General features: G+C 38.7%; 8 protein-coding genes across 8 annotated transcripts; 3 read left to right on the top strand and 5 right to left on the bottom strand.

Moving 5' to 3' along the window:
- Positions 1–5: 5 nt before the first annotated feature.
- Gasu_13990 (asparagine synthase (glutamine-hydrolyzing)) lies at positions 6–3,360 on the top strand. The gene is made up of 4 exons (XM_005707901.1): positions 6–1,612; positions 1,661–1,791; positions 2,026–3,071; positions 3,126–3,360. The coding sequence occupies exons 1-4, from the start codon at positions 21–23 to the stop codon at positions 3,330–3,332; spliced, it is 2,976 nt and encodes a 991-aa protein (XP_005707958.1). The 5' UTR covers positions 6–20; the 3' UTR covers positions 3,333–3,360.
- A 6-nt stretch (positions 3,361–3,366) lies between these two features.
- Gasu_13980 (uncharacterized protein) lies at positions 3,367–6,425 on the bottom strand. The gene is made up of 4 exons (XM_005707900.1): positions 6,201–6,425; positions 6,002–6,146; positions 5,409–5,951; positions 3,367–5,361 (listed from the first exon to the last, which is right to left on the bottom strand). The coding sequence occupies exons 1-4, from the start codon at positions 6,371–6,373 to the stop codon at positions 3,403–3,405; spliced, it is 2,820 nt and encodes a 939-aa protein (XP_005707957.1). The 5' UTR covers positions 6,374–6,425; the 3' UTR covers positions 3,367–3,402.
- Positions 6,426–6,466: 41 nt separating this feature from the next.
- Positions 6,467–7,295, bottom strand: Gasu_13970 (zinc finger protein). Its single transcript, XM_005707899.1, has 4 exons — positions 6,914–7,295; positions 6,786–6,865; positions 6,689–6,737; positions 6,467–6,629 (listed from the first exon to the last, which is right to left on the bottom strand). Exons 1-4 carry the CDS (start codon positions 7,229–7,231, stop codon positions 6,579–6,581), a joined length of 498 nt encoding a protein of 165 aa, XP_005707956.1. The 5' UTR covers positions 7,232–7,295; the 3' UTR covers positions 6,467–6,578.
- A 99-nt stretch (positions 7,296–7,394) lies between these two features.
- On the bottom strand, positions 7,395–8,625 carry Gasu_13960 (plastid-lipid associated protein PAP, putative). The gene is made up of 2 exons (XM_005707898.1): positions 8,329–8,625; positions 7,395–8,283 (listed from the first exon to the last, which is right to left on the bottom strand). Exons 1-2 carry the CDS (start codon positions 8,526–8,528, stop codon positions 7,632–7,634), a joined length of 852 nt encoding a protein of 283 aa, XP_005707955.1. The 5' UTR covers positions 8,529–8,625; the 3' UTR covers positions 7,395–7,631.
- Positions 8,626–8,795: 170 nt separating this feature from the next.
- Positions 8,796–10,200, top strand: Gasu_13950 (aspartate transaminase). The gene is made up of 4 exons (XM_005707897.1): positions 8,796–8,949; positions 9,009–9,581; positions 9,633–9,807; positions 9,863–10,200. The coding sequence occupies exons 1-4, from the start codon at positions 8,836–8,838 to the stop codon at positions 10,144–10,146; spliced, it is 1,146 nt and encodes a 381-aa protein (XP_005707954.1). The 5' UTR covers positions 8,796–8,835; the 3' UTR covers positions 10,147–10,200.
- Gasu_13940 (MADS-box transcription factor, other eukaryote) lies at positions 9,855–11,595 on the bottom strand. Its single transcript, XM_005707896.1, has 3 exons — positions 11,491–11,595; positions 11,247–11,441; positions 9,855–11,200 (listed from the first exon to the last, which is right to left on the bottom strand). The coding sequence occupies exons 1-3, from the start codon at positions 11,542–11,544 to the stop codon at positions 10,226–10,228; spliced, it is 1,224 nt and encodes a 407-aa protein (XP_005707953.1). The 5' UTR covers positions 11,545–11,595; the 3' UTR covers positions 9,855–10,225.
- A 1,020-nt stretch (positions 11,596–12,615) lies between these two features.
- Gasu_13930 (methyltransferase) lies at positions 12,616–14,250 on the top strand. The gene is made up of 5 exons (XM_005707895.1): positions 12,616–13,168; positions 13,218–13,367; positions 13,426–13,622; positions 13,672–13,911; positions 13,961–14,250. The coding sequence occupies exons 1-5, from the start codon at positions 12,671–12,673 to the stop codon at positions 14,223–14,225; spliced, it is 1,350 nt and encodes a 449-aa protein (XP_005707952.1). The 5' UTR covers positions 12,616–12,670; the 3' UTR covers positions 14,226–14,250.
- A 2-nt stretch (positions 14,251–14,252) lies between these two features.
- Gasu_13920 (serine/threonine-protein kinase) lies at positions 14,253–16,385 on the bottom strand. Its single transcript, XM_005707894.1, has 8 exons — positions 16,223–16,385; positions 16,075–16,168; positions 15,889–16,021; positions 15,749–15,843; positions 15,200–15,697; positions 14,900–15,149; positions 14,624–14,847; positions 14,253–14,576 (listed from the first exon to the last, which is right to left on the bottom strand). The coding sequence occupies exons 1-8, from the start codon at positions 16,363–16,365 to the stop codon at positions 14,352–14,354; spliced, it is 1,662 nt and encodes a 553-aa protein (XP_005707951.1). The 5' UTR covers positions 16,366–16,385; the 3' UTR covers positions 14,253–14,351.
- Positions 16,386–16,472: the final 87 nt, after the last annotated feature.

The following is a 16,472-nucleotide window of genomic DNA, read 5'->3' as shown; positions in this document are numbered from 1 at the left end:
TCTTATGATTCCTGAATGAGATGTGTGGTATATTTGCTATCTTATCAGGAGTACAAGGCTTATTTGACTCTTTTCAACCGTTTACTTGCAATTGTACTCATTTCACGCAAGTCAAACAGCAGTGGAAAGATGCAACAAGAGATTTCTTACAACGACGAGGACCCGATAGCTTTCGCATAAAGTGCTATTCGTTATATTTTCAAAGGAGTTTGGAGTTACAAGCCGCTGTTTTAAGTCTTCGTGGTAATCGGGTAGTAGAGCAACCATTGGAAGACTCCTTTGGTAATGTCTTACTGTTCAATGGTGAAATATACGATGACAATATGAACCAAGAAGAGAACGATACTCTTGTATTATCCAAGTTGTTAGGTCAACTAGTGTTTCGACATAGAAATAGTGGAAGAGATAATAATTGGAAACCTTTATATTCTGATATACTAGAGTTGTTGGATTCTTTACCTGGTCCATGGAGTATTATTTATTACATTTCGTCGTTGCGGTGCCTAATATTCGGTCGCGATGTCATCGGACGTCGTTCTTTATTATTGGGTAAAACGGGAGATGATCAATCCATTTTCATTAGTTCAGTTTCACCTCAAGAAGCAGCTTGTAGTGGTTGTTTGATAGAATTGGCACCACTTGGATTATATTGCATAGAATGGGAAGAAGATAATCCTTTTGGCAGGTTGGATTGTCATTTTCGTGATGTTAGAAAAAGGAATATTTCAACCTCATCATTATTATCCTGCAGGTTACCTCGTGGAGCTCCTCAACATGCACTTTTCTTAGATTCTTACTTACCTGACAAATGGTGGAGAACACAAGAGATTTCAGTTCATTCACTTGATGATACGTCCAACTTTGTCCTTGCGTGGATCAATGTATTATTAAGAGCTGTTGGTCGTAGAATCGAAATGCTACAATTGCCATCGCAATCTTCTTCAAATCGTTGTGGGTCGTTACCGTTTGCCTTGTTATTCTCCGGTGGAATCGATTCTTTAGTTTTGGCCTATTTGATATGGAAAGTTTGTCAATCGCATGAAATTTATCAATATAAAACATTGGAGTTGATCAATGTTTGTTTTGGTCCTCCTTCCAAAAGTCCAGATAGAAAGACAGCTATGGAAGGAATAGAAGAACTCAATCGAATTTGTTCCAATCACAAGCTCAAGATGCCTTTTCGATTGCTGTTTGTGGACGTTGATAAGGAAGAATATCAAAAATATCGCCAGCATTTGAAATATTTATTATTTCCTTGTTGTACACCGATGGATATTTCGATTGGTTCCACCTTGTGGTTTGGAGCTAGAGCCCAAGGTCATGTGAAAGAAAGCAATGATGTCCACAGTAATCCTTATACCTCGTCAAGTAAAGTGCTGTTGAGTGGTTTAGGAGCAGATGAGTTATTAGGTGGTTACAAAGGGAGGCATCGATCCGTATTTCAGCGAGGAGGATATTCAACGTTGGCATATGAATTGAATATGGATTTATCACGACTTTGGTGGCGGAATTTGGGTAGAGATGATCGTATCGTTGGAGACCATGGCAAAGAACTTCGATTGCCTTTTTTGGATGAACAAGTGATCGATTTCATTACTTCATTGCCTCTACAGTAGGTATTTGTGGAAGGACTTGTTTCACGTTTGATATTTTTGTCTAGGGTAATTTGTGATATGGAGTTGCCTGATGGTATAGGCGACAAACGAATACTTCGTCAAGCAGCTAAGCAACTGGGATTTTCAAATGATTTTGTGTCAAGGAAGAAAAGGGCCATGCAGTTTGGAAGTATGAGTAAAAAGTACTGCGAAGATAAATCTTTTTTATTATAAGTCATTCCCAATCATTTGTGTTGCAAGAGAGAGAGAGAGAGAGAGAGAGAATGTCCCAAGATGGAGGATTTCCCTTTTTCACATTCGATTGGTTGCGCAGCTCTCATCTTTTACAACTCGGAGGATTGTTTTGAGAAATAACAAATGACTAAAATATGGACTTTATGGATAGTGTTGAATACACTGTGTTGGATAGTCGCTGCTCAACTTCAACTACCTTATCTATTACCCGCTGACCCACTCTATTCTTTCCGTAGTCCACTGTCTCCTCCTGTCATTCCAGGTGAAGTACTACGCAACTGGTTTGGTGTTGGACAAACCAAGTTGGCCCAGAAAGATGGAGTTGACATAGTACGATTGACTGATATGGAACAAGATGCCTTTGGAACACTGTATCATATTACTCCACTGAAACAACAACACTTCAATCTAAGCTTTGTGTACTGGATTGGAACCAAGGAAATTCAACCTCGTGTAGATAGCTTGGCATTTTGGTATACCAAACATCCTCCTACTTATGGTACAGTGTATGGTAACGAAGCTGCGTTCCAAGGATTAGGGATAGTCATTCAACTATTCGACAATCAATGGCACAGACCCAGTCTATTTCCAGTGGTCAACGAAAGAACAACCAAGGGTAGCGATTGGCAAGTTAAAGTGTTGTCTCCTGGATGTGCTTTGGGTTCTTTAACTGGAAAAATTTATGTCTCCTATCAACAAGGCAAACTATCCGTGTACCAGCTGCCGATACAAAAAAATACATTACCAAACCCAGAGTTTTGCTTCGACGTTCAGTTACCTCCATCAGCACAACTTGATTCTGGTTATTTTGGGTTCACAGCAAAAAGTGGAAATTATGCTACGGAGCATAGTATCATTCAGGTAACCGTCGCAACTGGTGCTGTTACTACAGCAGCCAAAAATACAGCCGACAGAAATAAGAAACAACCTGACCCTTTTGACAAAGCATCCAAAAAATCTGTAGTAGATGGTCAGAAAACTTCTTCAGTCTTATCGCCACCAAAACCTGTTGCATCCTCAAGTAAACCTAAACCTGCCACTCAATCCAATAGCATGCTGAATGCGGTGCCATCTCAACGAGATCCTCAAACTCCAGCAAATGTTCAAGGAGTCAAAACTGATTCAACTGCTCAACAAGAGGGAAATCAACAAATGCAAATGAATCATGAGGGTCCACAAGACTCAATGAACTCCAATCCTAATATGGAATATCTAAAAAGCGTAAGTATAAAACCCCATGTAATGGATTGAGAAGAGTTCAAAGGTTTTTTATAGATTTGGGATGACACTCATGAGAAGCAACAGGATTTGTCAGCAAAATTGACACAACTCTTAGTCGAGTGGGAGACGATGAAAAGGTCCACTTCCATTACTATGATATTTGCAATCGCTTTGGTAGTGTTGTTACAGTTTTACGCATGTATGCTCTATTTGTACTATCGCAAGCTAGCTAGTCGTTTACGATATAACAAAATCATTTAGAGGGTCACTGTAAAACTCGTCTAGTCCTTAAACACAATAAAAAACATATTTTATTGCAACAAGAGATACCTTAATCATAGCTAACAATATCTAACACGATTTTCAACAATCTTTGGTTATGCACCTTAACAAGATGAGAACTTATTTTGTGCAACTCATTCATCATATCATGAAAATCTTGCACAATGGCTGACAAACCAAGAGAGCGCAAATGATAATCATCGGTAACAATGTTAGGACTTAGTAGAAACTGCTTTCGAAGAGAGTCCAAAATACGACGCTTCAAAATGCTAAAAACAGGATCTTCCAAACGAGCAGCCTTCTTAAGCATACGACGCAAAAAATTCTCATCATCATCCGTTAGAGGACTTGAAGGGTCAGAAGAGCCTTCCGATTCGGGATCATCTAGACATTCGTGAACACATAAAAGTAATTGCTTCTCAATATCTTTCAAGGAAGCATTACTGTCCTTCAAACATATATTCATACTCTTCAAATCACATGCAACAGGGACTCCCACTTTATCATTCGTGAACCTTCTGAGGATTAAATCTAAAGCAGATAAGAGGGAAAGACGCTGCACGTCATTCTGAAGATTAAAAATTCGCTCATGATCCAACCTCAAAACTTCTGGAACTTCTTCAACTGGTAAACTGTACGGTTTTTCGATAAGATATACTAGTGCGGCACCAACTACGTTTTGGAGAGCTGTTTGACTACCAGTCGTGACTGCCTGTAGATTCAAAGTTGTGAATTGTTCCCTAATAAACCCTATAGAGTTCTCCAACCAAGTGCGTGTTACTGGAAGTTTCTCATCAAAAATAGACTGTTCGATCTTTTGTTCAAAATGAGCACGCTCCCATTCTGGTCCATGTTTCTGTACGATAGGAGCCAAAATTTTCATTTTCGCTATAATAATCGAGCGCTCTGTTTCTTCGAGCAAATCAAAAATTTCGCACATAATTGAAAACATCGAAGAAATCAGGTTCATTGTTCGCACCGTTGAAGATAAAGAATCTTTTCTATTCTTCTTCTCAACCTCTTCCACCTCCTTTAGCCAAACTTGCACACTTCTTTCCACGTATTGATCTTGATGAGGAGCTTGTACATTTTTTAAAACGTTTGCGACCAACTGTAGCAGTCCTTGAAAGTCCCTTGCTGAAAATGCATCGTGCTTCAGCATTTGTTCGATCAACTCCAAGTCAAATGAAGAATCCAGACTAGAACGGATGACGTCTATGTTGGCATTCGATTTTTGGGGGAGAAGTGAAACTAGTTTCATTTTGAGACTTTGAACAAGGTCGCCAAACCGTTCCCTAACCAATGCTTGCTGGTTCGAGGCATCTTCTTCAATTGCACTGCTAAGCAAGTTGTGAAAATGGTCACGAAATGCTCTCTTGGCTATTTCCAACATCTGCTGATAACTTCTAGGTGTCCTAAGCTTTCTCAAAAACATATCGAGGTCCACCATCATTTCATGAGCATAAACTTCATTTAAAAGGCTCTGTGCCAACGCATTATCACTGTCTTGGACTTGCGTTTTATTCTCTCTTCTCAAAGATGAATCTTCTATTGGCACCACTGAGCCATTCGTTTCCTCACTTTCTAGTGAAAAAGAAATTCTCAATTTTTCTTCAAGTCTTTGAAGCACTTCTAATCCTCCAATTCTTCTGAGCGCTTTTTTCAACTTGTTTTGTCGTTTTTCGATTTGAGCTGACCATATAGAGAAAGACTTCGTTTGGGAATGAGCTAAAAGAGCAGAATCTCTATGTGATTTGTTGGAGCCATATGTCCTTGAATCTCTCTCCACCACACCAACTTTCAAACGCTCCAATCCTACATAATCGGTTATCATACCATTAATTAACCGCTCTCGGTCATTTCTTTCCCATTCATCAAACTGTACACGATATTTGGTCCACAACGCGCGAGCTTTCACAGCACATGAAAAAGGATCTTCCTTATTGTTCGTCAGACATTTCAATAACGACTTTGCTGAATCAGCGATAGACCTTTCTAAACCAGTGTCCTATACACTGTCATTATATTATCTTGTGTTTACAAGGAAATACTCACAGGACTATCCAAAACGTGCTCAGGATGAGCTGCTATGACAAAACTTGTCAAAAATAGTTTGGCTAGTCGACGAGCTTCGTCATTTGACAAGAGATATGCGTGCGAATGTAAAAGCCTAAGAGTCATTCCAGCAGCTTGAACTGCTTCATAGCGTTGAATCTTCAGCTTTGTTGATTCAAATCCGTCTACAAGACAATCGTTCACGGACAGACCCAACTCGCGAAATTTCCTTTGAACATGAAGAAATCTCCAAAAAAATTGAATGATGCTAGCTGCATTTTGCTCTCTTTCAAGTTGCACTATAGTTTCTTCGTGATCTGAACTCCGATTTCTCGATAGAGGCGGACTGCACTTTGATAAAGAAAAATTAGAAGCTCTCCTAGCCCTCATTGCAAGCCTTCTAGAACGACGAGCGTCTGCATTCCACAATTGCGTTTGAATGTGTGCACAAAGACGTAACATGTCCGTCCTCTTCATTCTGTTCATTTCTGAGGCAACATCGCTGACCTTTGCTGAATGTTGTCTCGCACTTTGGCGAGAAGCCTATTCGTAAGAAAAGTCAGAAAAGTACTAAAAGGGCAAAAATGAACGACCTCAAGATACTGTTTTCTCCGCAATTCAGCATCTTTCAATTTTCTCTCCAACAATTCCTTCTTTGCTTTCACGGTGGCTTCCAGTTCTTCCCTGGCAGTCTTTGCAACTTCTAGTGCTTTCTTCACTTTTTCTGCGCAACGACGACTATATTTTCTTTCCTTTAACAAATAGGAGCTTTTCAACTTCAATCAAACCTACCTTTGGTCTGAAAATAACTTTGCCCTGTTTTCGTCTGCCTTTAACTGACCAGCCTCCAGTTCTTCTGGAGTTCTCAGCTTTTTAGGAGTAAGTCTTCTTGTCAAAGCACTAGGGTCTTCTTGTTTTGTAGAACTACTTTCAGAATTTTCCACAAAAAGACAAGTTTCTGCCATTTAAGTCACAAAAAACTCAAAACAATCCTTAGGGGGAAAATGCGCAACCCTTTCACTAAGCGCTTTTTCTGGAGAGAAAAAATACATCAAATGGATTTTAACGATCCCTTTATTCTGATCATTCGTAGCGCAGTTGGTTCTAAAGAGTTTTTTATATTACCCTGTTTACTCAAGTGACCTTCGCAAGTTAGACTCTATCATACTACTATCGTTCCCTGTCAATAAATACCTCCAGACAAAGGGGACAGGTATTATGCTACGGAAAAGCAGCTTAGCGTGAGCAAGTTGAGAGAGGAAAAAACACAGCTATCTTACAAATTCTAGCCACGGATAAATACACTTGAGATGAAATATGTCTCCACAACTTTGAGTCCAAATGAGAGCACAGTATTTCACAAGTAGTGATACTCACGGAAGTTTTTTGACGGGTCCGCCTTGTTCATATTCCTCTCCACATACTGGACATCTTTCGCCACCTCCTACTTGAGCAAACTAAATAGTCTTTAGGAATGGAGTTAACTTTCAAAAAAAGCACCTTACGTGTACTGTAACAAGGTTATCCAATATGTTCTTAGGTGTTGGAGGAGACTCAAGGTATTTCAGTGCTTTCTCTCTCAGCAAAGACCCACCAGTCACAAATACTTCGTTCTGTAGAGGGTTTTCAACACCTGACTTGTATAAACGAACTAAAGTCAACAACAGGTGTACGTCTGCCCTTCTACCTTCCACTTCAGAAGCGAGCATGTGACTAAATAGCAATAAACAGAAAGGGGGAGGAGATATGGACCTGACATTTGTCCATTGGGTAGAATTGGGTGCTCGATAATTCTCATTCAACAACAAGTCTCGGATAGGCATATTTCCTACGAGGCAATTCTTCTTAACTAGCTATATGTGGAAAGTAGAAGAATCAATTGAATCCGTCTATGGTGTCCTGATAGAACAAAGAAAGAGACATGAAATGGACTCTGTTTAGATTCCTGAATTGCGAAAACTTGAATCTATTGAACAAGTTTCTTGGTTTGAGAGGAGAACTGAGAGCTTTCAAGATCAACTGCCCATCCTCAACTACAATACTTGTGTAACATTTATGACTCAGGTCCCACTACAACTACCTTTCAAATGGAGAAAATTGAATATTGTCCATCAATGAAATATTATTTGGTTTGCCTTTTACAAACGAAAAGATATGAGAACACCTTGGAAACTTTCACTCCTTTTACAATATTCTGCATTGTTCTCATTTTGAAATGACACTCTATTTCTGACGAATGTCAATAGGAGCAACTCTTTCTAATACGAAGATCCCTCCATCACCTCCTCTACCTATTCGAAAGCTCTCTTCTAAATAGGTAATATCCAAGGAAGGTTCACGTCGAGTGAGTGGAGCCACATTTACTTGTCGCAATGTTTCCAAGAAACTTTTCACGGGAACACCAAAAATACTTTCTATCCCAAAAGACCTCTTCTGAAACTTGACATTGACACGACGACCTTCCAAAAGTTTACGTATTCTTTCTCGGGTCTTGCTATCGAGACTAGTTTCTTGTAGCTCTGGTGGAGTTGAGGTTGATTCGGATACAGGATAAAACTTTCCAGTTACCCGTACAGACGCTTTTATTGCACCAGCAACATCAAGTTCAGCTCTATTCTCGAGCCTCCTATTCTTTAGATCAATTATTTGGTATACTGATTGTAATTGAAAGATGGGAGGAAGAGAGCTCAATGTTGTTATTTCTCTGGCAGTAGAAAAGATCAGTTTCCAATTTCCTTGAAGCAATTCGATGGCTTGACTAGTGAGAGGGTTTGGAACAGGGTTACTTGCTTCCAATACTTCGATGGTTTCCATTATCTTTTGTTCGGTTTGTTTGTCCATTCCTCTGTTGGTAAGAGGTCGGTCACCTGAATATCTGTAACCAGTTTTTGGATTGCATATTTTTCTTTTCCAATCTTACCTTAAAGTCTCTTTGATTACCTTGACTTGTCTGTAGAATGTTTGCTTCAATGTTTCTCTAGCTGGATCAGTCTTTATCTGGGAATACAAAATAGGCTTGCGAAGATAAGACTTATATGTTATTATTCTTCTGTTTTTACAAGAGTGACAGGTTTTCTTGGGGTTGGAGACCAAACATGTTGAGAGAAAGAACAGCAACATCTCTTGTCGATCACACACCCAAAGAATTGTATTGAGATAAAGATGCATCTCGATAAGATAGCAATTGGGTTATTCTGTTCACAAAATATGGAATGATGTACAAAAGACTTGACATTCTTTACACTAGTCTTTGATTATCTGTTGTTTCTAAATATACCTATTTGAGTGACTCTCCGAGTAAATAAATATTCCATTGCATTTGCCAATAAACTACAATGCATTTTATAGTTGAATGGCTTTTTTTATAGGTTTGGATGAGAGAATCTTCAAGTGAAAATGCTCAATGGCATTGTTTCCAACAAGGGCCATGTCTACTTCCAACTTATCGTCAAGTAATAGATTAAGTCTGGAAGAAACTTCGTGGGTGACTCAGTTTTTAGAAACATATGGACAAGAAAACGTTATCTATAACTTGACGATGGTGAAGTAGTGATAGAAACTGTTCCAATTTACTGATATAGTCTTACCAACCTCTCTTAGGGAACGCCCTTTTGGTCACCACCTACTAGTGTTCAACAGGCAATTATCCAATCATGTGGCCTAACAGAGACATATCGTTATGGAGCAACTTGTGGATTATCACAACTGGAGAAAGAAATTGGAAAACTTTTAGACCTAAAGTTTGCATCGTCTTGTGGCAACGAAGTGATGATATGTTCGGGTTCCAATCAGGGCTTTCTCAACATTCTCTTATGTTTATGTAGTCCAGGTGATGAGGTAATCTTATTCCGACCTTATTACTTTTCACATTACACTGCTTGTTTATTGGCTGGAGTCAAACCAGTGGTTGTCGATACAGATTCAGAATTTCTCCCTCAACCACAAGGGTTACGAATAAGTGTCAATACAAAGTTGGTAGTCGTCGTCAGTCCAGGAAATCCTTCAGGAAGAGTTATAAGTACAGATTTGTTGCGTTCCTTGTATCAGTTGTGTTTTCAGAGAGGTGTTTGGTTGGTAATCGATGAGGCATACGAACATTTCACGTTTGATGGAATGGAAAATAGTTGTTTTAGTGCTACAGATGGCGTTATCAACCTGTATACTTTTTCCAAGGTAGTATGCATATTCTTACTTTCATTGCACTCCTAATGGACTTTGTGCTAGTCTTATTCTTTGGCAGGGCTAAGAGTGGGCTATTTTTGTTATCCCAACTATCTTCGAAAATCCATGTTAGAAATACAAGACACTATAGCAACGCATGCTTGTCATCTTGCACAGCATGCAGCATTGGCGGCATTACGTGATTCTTCGAAAGAATGTATTCAGAATCAAGTACAAGGTACGTCGTCCTTATAACTGTGTCCCAAAAGAACATCTTTGAATGGCTTTGAAAGAAATGGTGCCCAGAAGAGAAATATTTTGGCAAGTCGTGAGTAAATACAATACATATAGAGCCAATGGAGGATTCTTCTTCTTCGTTCCTATACCAAAGTCTATCTCATCATATGATGCTGTGTCATATTTAATACACAAATATGGCATTTTGGTATTTCCTGGACAATTATTTGGAATGCCAAACTACTTACGAATATCCTATGGTTCATTATCATTACATGAGACAAAAGAAGCGGCCAACCAATTGAACAAGGCATTAGCTACTTTATGGGACAATAGATAATATACTTCACAAAATAGGATCGTATGTTGCACTTGGAAAGCGACGTTACGAAATTATCTTGAAATAAACAAAATCGTTCTCAAATATCCGGATTGCGAATGAATTCAGTTCCAGGACTAGGGATGACTCCAGAAATGGAAGTTGGTGTGAACAAATGTTCTTGACTAAAAAATCCAAGAGGTCCTCTAGGAGTGCTCCAAAGGAATGGAGAACGAGGTACTGGGGGAATGTTGTCCATATATCGATTCCAAAACCATCCACTACTGTGGTTTGTAAAACAATTCATTGTTGAAAAATAGTCTTGATCTCCAAAGTATCTTCTACTGGTCTGCAAATAAGAAACGTTGGCTAACCAATCTGAAGTTCTCAGCGCGTCGCTTGAAAACTCACTTGGGTGAGGAATTTCAACTTTGAGACGCTTTCTTGACCGAAACGAACTCGAATCTTCATGAGAATGAACATCAATGGATGCTTCTTTGTCATTTTCTCTATCTTCATTCCAGTCCTGTTGATGATAAAATGGTTGTTTTTCTTCCACCTGTGCCTTATTTTCATCAGATGAGGACATTTGAACTACAACATTAGAAAAATGTGGGTTCGTTTGATAATCTTGGCTTCCTGAGTGGTGATAATGCGTGCTTCTTGGAGAAGAAGTTTTCAAAAGTTGTGATTCTGGGATTTTTCCAGCCATTTTAGAAGATAAATATTCTCCACTTTCAAAAAGATACTCTTCTTCCCATGAAGAATGCGTGGTATTCTTTTCCATATTTTGGTTGCAAGATAAACTGCTACCTGAAAAGTTTCGCATGACAAATTGATCGTATCGACTTGTTTCTTTGTTTAAGTGAGATATGTCATTCATTGCTAGCGAAGAACAACCTGCAAGGTCTCCTTTCTCAATACCATTATCAATAATAGAAGATGATTTCGAGTAAATAGGATGGGTCAGTTTGTGTTCTTTGCTGAAAGAATTTTCAAAGTTAGCTACAAATTCAATTATATTTTGTGGAACTGGTATAGACCTCTTTCTTGCCTTCATTTCAACTAAATTAGACTTGAAACAAGTGAGTCAGCAAAAGGAAAAAAGAGGTTACACAAACCTGGTCTTTCGTTTTTCTTTCAACCATACCCTCGTATGCGAACATTTTTTCAAAAAGTGTGACCCATTTTTCAGACTGATACTCAAACATCTTTCCGCTAGGACTGAAGATCACTAAACTTACGTCGCAATCACAAAGCACAGAAAGTTCGAAGGCTTTCTTTATCAGACCAGCTTTCCTCTTAGTAAACGTAACCTGCTTCTAAATTAACTTTATAAACGTATCAACGACACTTTAGAATTACCTGTCGCGAACGACTGTCTTCAATACGCTTAATATTCACTTTGTTTCTACCCATCACTTCCGATTGTTGAGGTAACAGAAAGAATGCTTCAAGCGGGAAATTCTTTGCAGCAAGCAATTTTTCCCGTCCCCTTTTCTCTCTGGTAACTGTCAATTGAAAATTTGCATGGAGATGCAAGTACAACCACAATAGTATATTCTAGAGGATATGTTCGTAAGTTTCTGGAAATTTAACATAAACAACCAATAGCTTGTAACAAACACATAGAATAGCATAGAAATTTTTACAAACGTAAACAGAAGATGTTCGGATGTTTGATTGTCCATTTGCAAACAAATTCACAAAATAAAAAGCATTTAATAAATAAAATAATTTACTTAAAAATTTTAATGGCTTTTTAAATACCAAGGTTTGCCAAAATCTTCTACGTTCATAATTTTTGAGCCTAATCATCCAACTGACTTCAATTCGCTAGTTGCCTGAATTAATATTTTAAATAATTTTTTTAAAACTCAATTCTTTAGGATTGAGTCCTGCATAAGTAACAATTTAAATTCTTGAAAATTAATTGTAGTCCTTATTACTTATGCCACAGTTTAAATCAATTAAATCTTTTTAAATTCATTTAGTTATATTTCAGCCATTTCAAAGCTTTCCTTTGAGATAAAACCATTGTTATTGTTTTCGATTATCTGCTTTTGTCAAAGATCAGTTCTCTCTATGGTTTTGTGTCGTTTCGAGAACAACTGAAAAATTTGTCAACTTTAAACTGAATGGCAAATGGCTTTGAGGCTGAAAAATATGACGACTTGTATTATTTTAACTTCTTTTCTTACGAAAGCTAGTTGGAAGTTTTGAAATGCTCCAATTTTTGTTCTTTTGAATTAATAAATACATTGAGGTGTTTTCCCATTTCTTAAATGAACTGTCTTTAGCCATTTTATCACTTTCCTCGTCATGAGTAGTATTTTCCAAAATAGTAAAGATGTCCCTCCTTTGCATATTGCAGAGGAATCTGATACTTTATATGTTATTCATATTACTGACCACACTGGACATTTCATATTATGGAAGTTGGCAATTATGACGGGTAGAAATATCATGGGCAGTGTAATTTGAGCGGGAAACGATACAAATCCGGTTTTGGCCATCGATTTTTAAACCGCTTTCTTGTCTCGTGATGTCAGAGGATCCTTCAGCGGAAACTTATTCGAGACCACGCAGAAGATGCCAGAAACAAACTAAAACTCCAGATCCTTCATACTACCTAGGTTACGTTGATGATGAAGAGACTCCCGAAATGATCATGAAAAAGTTTGAAGCGTTGGAACGCCTTCAACAGAACAAAGCGAATCAAAGGCAGCAAGAATGGGAGGAGTCACGAGGGGAAAATACCGATCTTTTATCCGAGACGTTGGAAGGAGTAGTAAATGAGTGTCACAACAGCAATGAGCCCGAGGTTACGGACGGTTATGACGTGTCGATACAACTGACTGCGGAAGAACAAGCTGAACTTTTCAAGCAGACGAGTTTCTTCACTGTAAATATGTTAAAAGACGGTGGTGAAACGATTGCTGCGTTACAAGATGAATATTATGATGACCCAGCTGCTGCATTTTCGGAACTGATTGAGGTTAGTGATTCGGAGGATGAGGAAGTCTGGTCAGATTCCGATGAGGTAAGTTGAGATTGGATGAAAAGAGATAAGAAACTGAAGATTATGATAGGACGAACTGTGGTTAGAACATGGCCATCGTTCGAAGTCAAAACCAAAGGGCATGCGGAATAGTGCTAGTCTCGTCCACGCATCGAGGCCTCTTGCTGTGCGATCTTCTGCTTTCAATGCTCTGATTGCTTGGAGAAGACGAAGACGACAGGTGTGTTTTGTAAAGACTGACTATATACAAAATAACGAACATGTTTGGTTATTCTTAGTTGATGAATGTGGTCGTTCGTGAAGCTATGCCTCCTGATCCGTTACCACGCTCTTGGGCTATTCCTATCTTACCGTTATCATCGCTTACGATATCCGAGAAAAAAGGTCTCTATTTAGAAAAGGATATTTGTTGTTTCGATCTAAGGGAATTAGGCAAAAGTTTTCAATGTGTCTACATGGATCCTCCTTGGTCAGAGTAAGTGAAACTACCGACCCCGATAATCTGAATCATCTTAGAATACGAGGAACTTGCGCCCTTGCGATGTGGCATCGTTGAAAGGACTCCATCACATTCTGCCTTTTGGATTTGTCTTTGTATGGGTAGAGAAATGGATGATCCCCGAAGTTATCCAAGTTTTTGAAGCCAAGGGATTTAACTATGTGGAAAATGTCTGTTGGATTCACAAAAATGTGAATAACAAGATTCGTGAGAGTGACTATCGTTATTTTCGGATCTGCCATTCTACTTTATTGGTGTTGAGAAAGTAATTGTTGAAAGAGTGTCCGTAGAAACAACTCACATTTTTATGCTAGGTTGGGTAAAACGAGTGCTGAAACGATCCAATTGCAACATCAACGTAATCCTGATGTTGTTTATGATTTTCCTTGTTGGAAAAAAAGTCTTTCGGAGAGTCTTCCGAGACAATATCGTAAACCAACATTTGTGTATCATATCATTGAGACGTTGTTACCTGACGGTCTTGAGAAGCTGCTTTTATTAGAGCTGTGGTGTGAAGCCGGATATCATCGCAATGGATGGATTTCGATAGCACATCAACCGAGCCTTCACTCGAAATAAATGAACCCAAAACGTTCCTTTGGAAAGATGAACATTTGCTTCTTTATGTAATATTAACTGCAATCATTTCACAATTGGAAATAATAAAGAATCAGTTTTCTTGGTTTCCAGAGCAATCAAGACAACTCAAGGGACTTCTATTCCGTAGGACTCCAACAATTTGAACTTTGTAGGGTTTTTTTCGTATTCAACAGCCATATTTCGAAAGTTGTCGAAAAAAGTATCCTTCAAGATGCCCTTTGGACTATAGTAATCAGAAGTTTCGTGAAGACCGGGCGGTAGTCGCCCTCTCAACGACCTATTTTGAGAGTCGTTGCATTGTGGATGCACTCTTCTCTGGAAAAAGTCAAGCTTGGATAGTTTAATATCTTACTCATCATAACTGAGACCAATCTTACCATAAGAGATTCTTCTTTGTTTGGAGAAGCCTTCAAAAACAACGATCTGGATTTCAATTCTCGTTGCAAGTTATGCAAAGCAACATCTTTCAAGTTGCTGAGGAACATTTGTGCATCCGAAATATCATCTCTTTTAGAATGTATGTTATAATCTTCGTAAACCTTTCTTGACTCAAAAAAGGCTACTTTTGCATTGGTTATATCTTCTGGGCTGGTGCCGTTTCCTATTTGACAAGCAATATTAGTCACTCCATACCATTTATTTGTTGAGCTTACCAATGCAAGCAAAGTCAAAGTCAGCAATGGCAGGTTGAAACCCTAAATCAGGCACAAGGAATTTTTCATTACGATATTTGTATAAATAGACTCGAAGAGGTGCAGTGTAGAACTTGGCATTATGTTCTGAATGGCTTCTGGTTTCTCTTCCTTGGGTTATGGAACTTTCCCATAAGTCCACTGGAAAGTCGTGAGTTGCTCGCAGCATAATATTTGCCAAACTCAAGTCATTATGCTTAAAATCAGGTATCTGAAGAAGAGATTTAAGACAACAACTGATGGGATAATGTCTCTGCTTACCAACTCCTTTATAACTGCAAGAGTGAAAAGAACCTGAAAGGCTACTGTCCTTATTCCGTCGACAGGAGAAACGCCCAGCTCTTGAAGCACTTGTGAAAAGGCTTTTGGCGTCTTCAAGTGTCCCTGGGAAAGTTCTTCCAAATCTACACTTCTCTGACGTTTCACATCAGGAGACGACCTGCACAACGAACGAAAAAGAGTTCCTCCTTCCAGTCGTTCTGAGAATAGAAGAGAGCAATTGGAAAGATCGCAGTTTCGATTGCGACCTATCCACTTCTGAAGCTCTTTTGCACTTCGAGAAGATTCCCAGAAATGTTTGGGAATTTGTAGAGAAGAGAGAGAAACTCCATAAATATCGTCAAGTATGATAGCTACGTGAGGACTAACAGGATCTTTTTCTGCAAGTCTTAGAACGGTAAATAATCTTCGCATGATTTGTGCTTCTGCTTTGCTTGGATGAAGGTGTTTTGGATCAAAACCAGTTTCATAGATCGATACCTACAGCAATACCAATTGAGTCTATTATTTGCCAAGTTATTCTATAGTTACCTTCACAGCAATGTCCACAGCGTTGGGGCATAACACCATACCTACAGCACCGGACCCCAGTGGTGCAACCCATGTAAGGTGAGAAGAGTCAGCATCTGCAAAGTCAGCTTTTTAAGATGGAAAGAAAAAATATTACATACTTCGTATGGAGGGAATCAACAAAGTTTGAATGACCTCGACATGATAGGAAATTTGTCGAATGCGATAATCAGATGGAGAGCTTGGAAGGTTCAAACTTGCCAATTGGCTCGGTGTTCTTTCCAAGTCTGTTGTCTAAAGAGAAGTTTGTTGTAAGCAAATTTTTCCAAGTTTCTATATTTGCATACCCATTTTTCATTTTCACAATATTCTTTGTACAATGCGAGCTTTCTGAATGAAGTATAACTTGAGGATTCGTTGCAATTGTCGGGAGTCATTGGACTGGATATTTGTTACGAATAATGAATTGAGACTAATGTTTTCCGACAAACATACCTTGTAGGAACAGACATTTTGACATTTGCTGGTGTACCCTTTGAAAAGGTGCCGGAGTACTCATATTCTTCCAAAGAGCTCTCTTCAAATTCCTTCCACACCTTTTCTTCACTTGGGTTCTTCGGATGTATTGTACTATTCATTTCATTTTGAGAACTGAAAATTTTATGACTTTGGAACCACGAAGCAATACTTTGGTTAGACCACAACCATTTCCATCTTGTTTGATAGTTTTTGGATTGATCACTGT

Source organism: Galdieria sulphuraria, assembly GCF_000341285.1.
Source record: "Galdieria sulphuraria unplaced genomic scaffold scaf_8, whole genome shotgun sequence".
Lineage (NCBI taxonomy): Eukaryota > Rhodophyta > Bangiophyceae > Galdieriales > Galdieriaceae > Galdieria > Galdieria sulphuraria.
The sequence above is the reverse complement of the archived record's forward strand: the minus strand, read 5'-3'. Positions and strand labels throughout refer to the sequence as shown.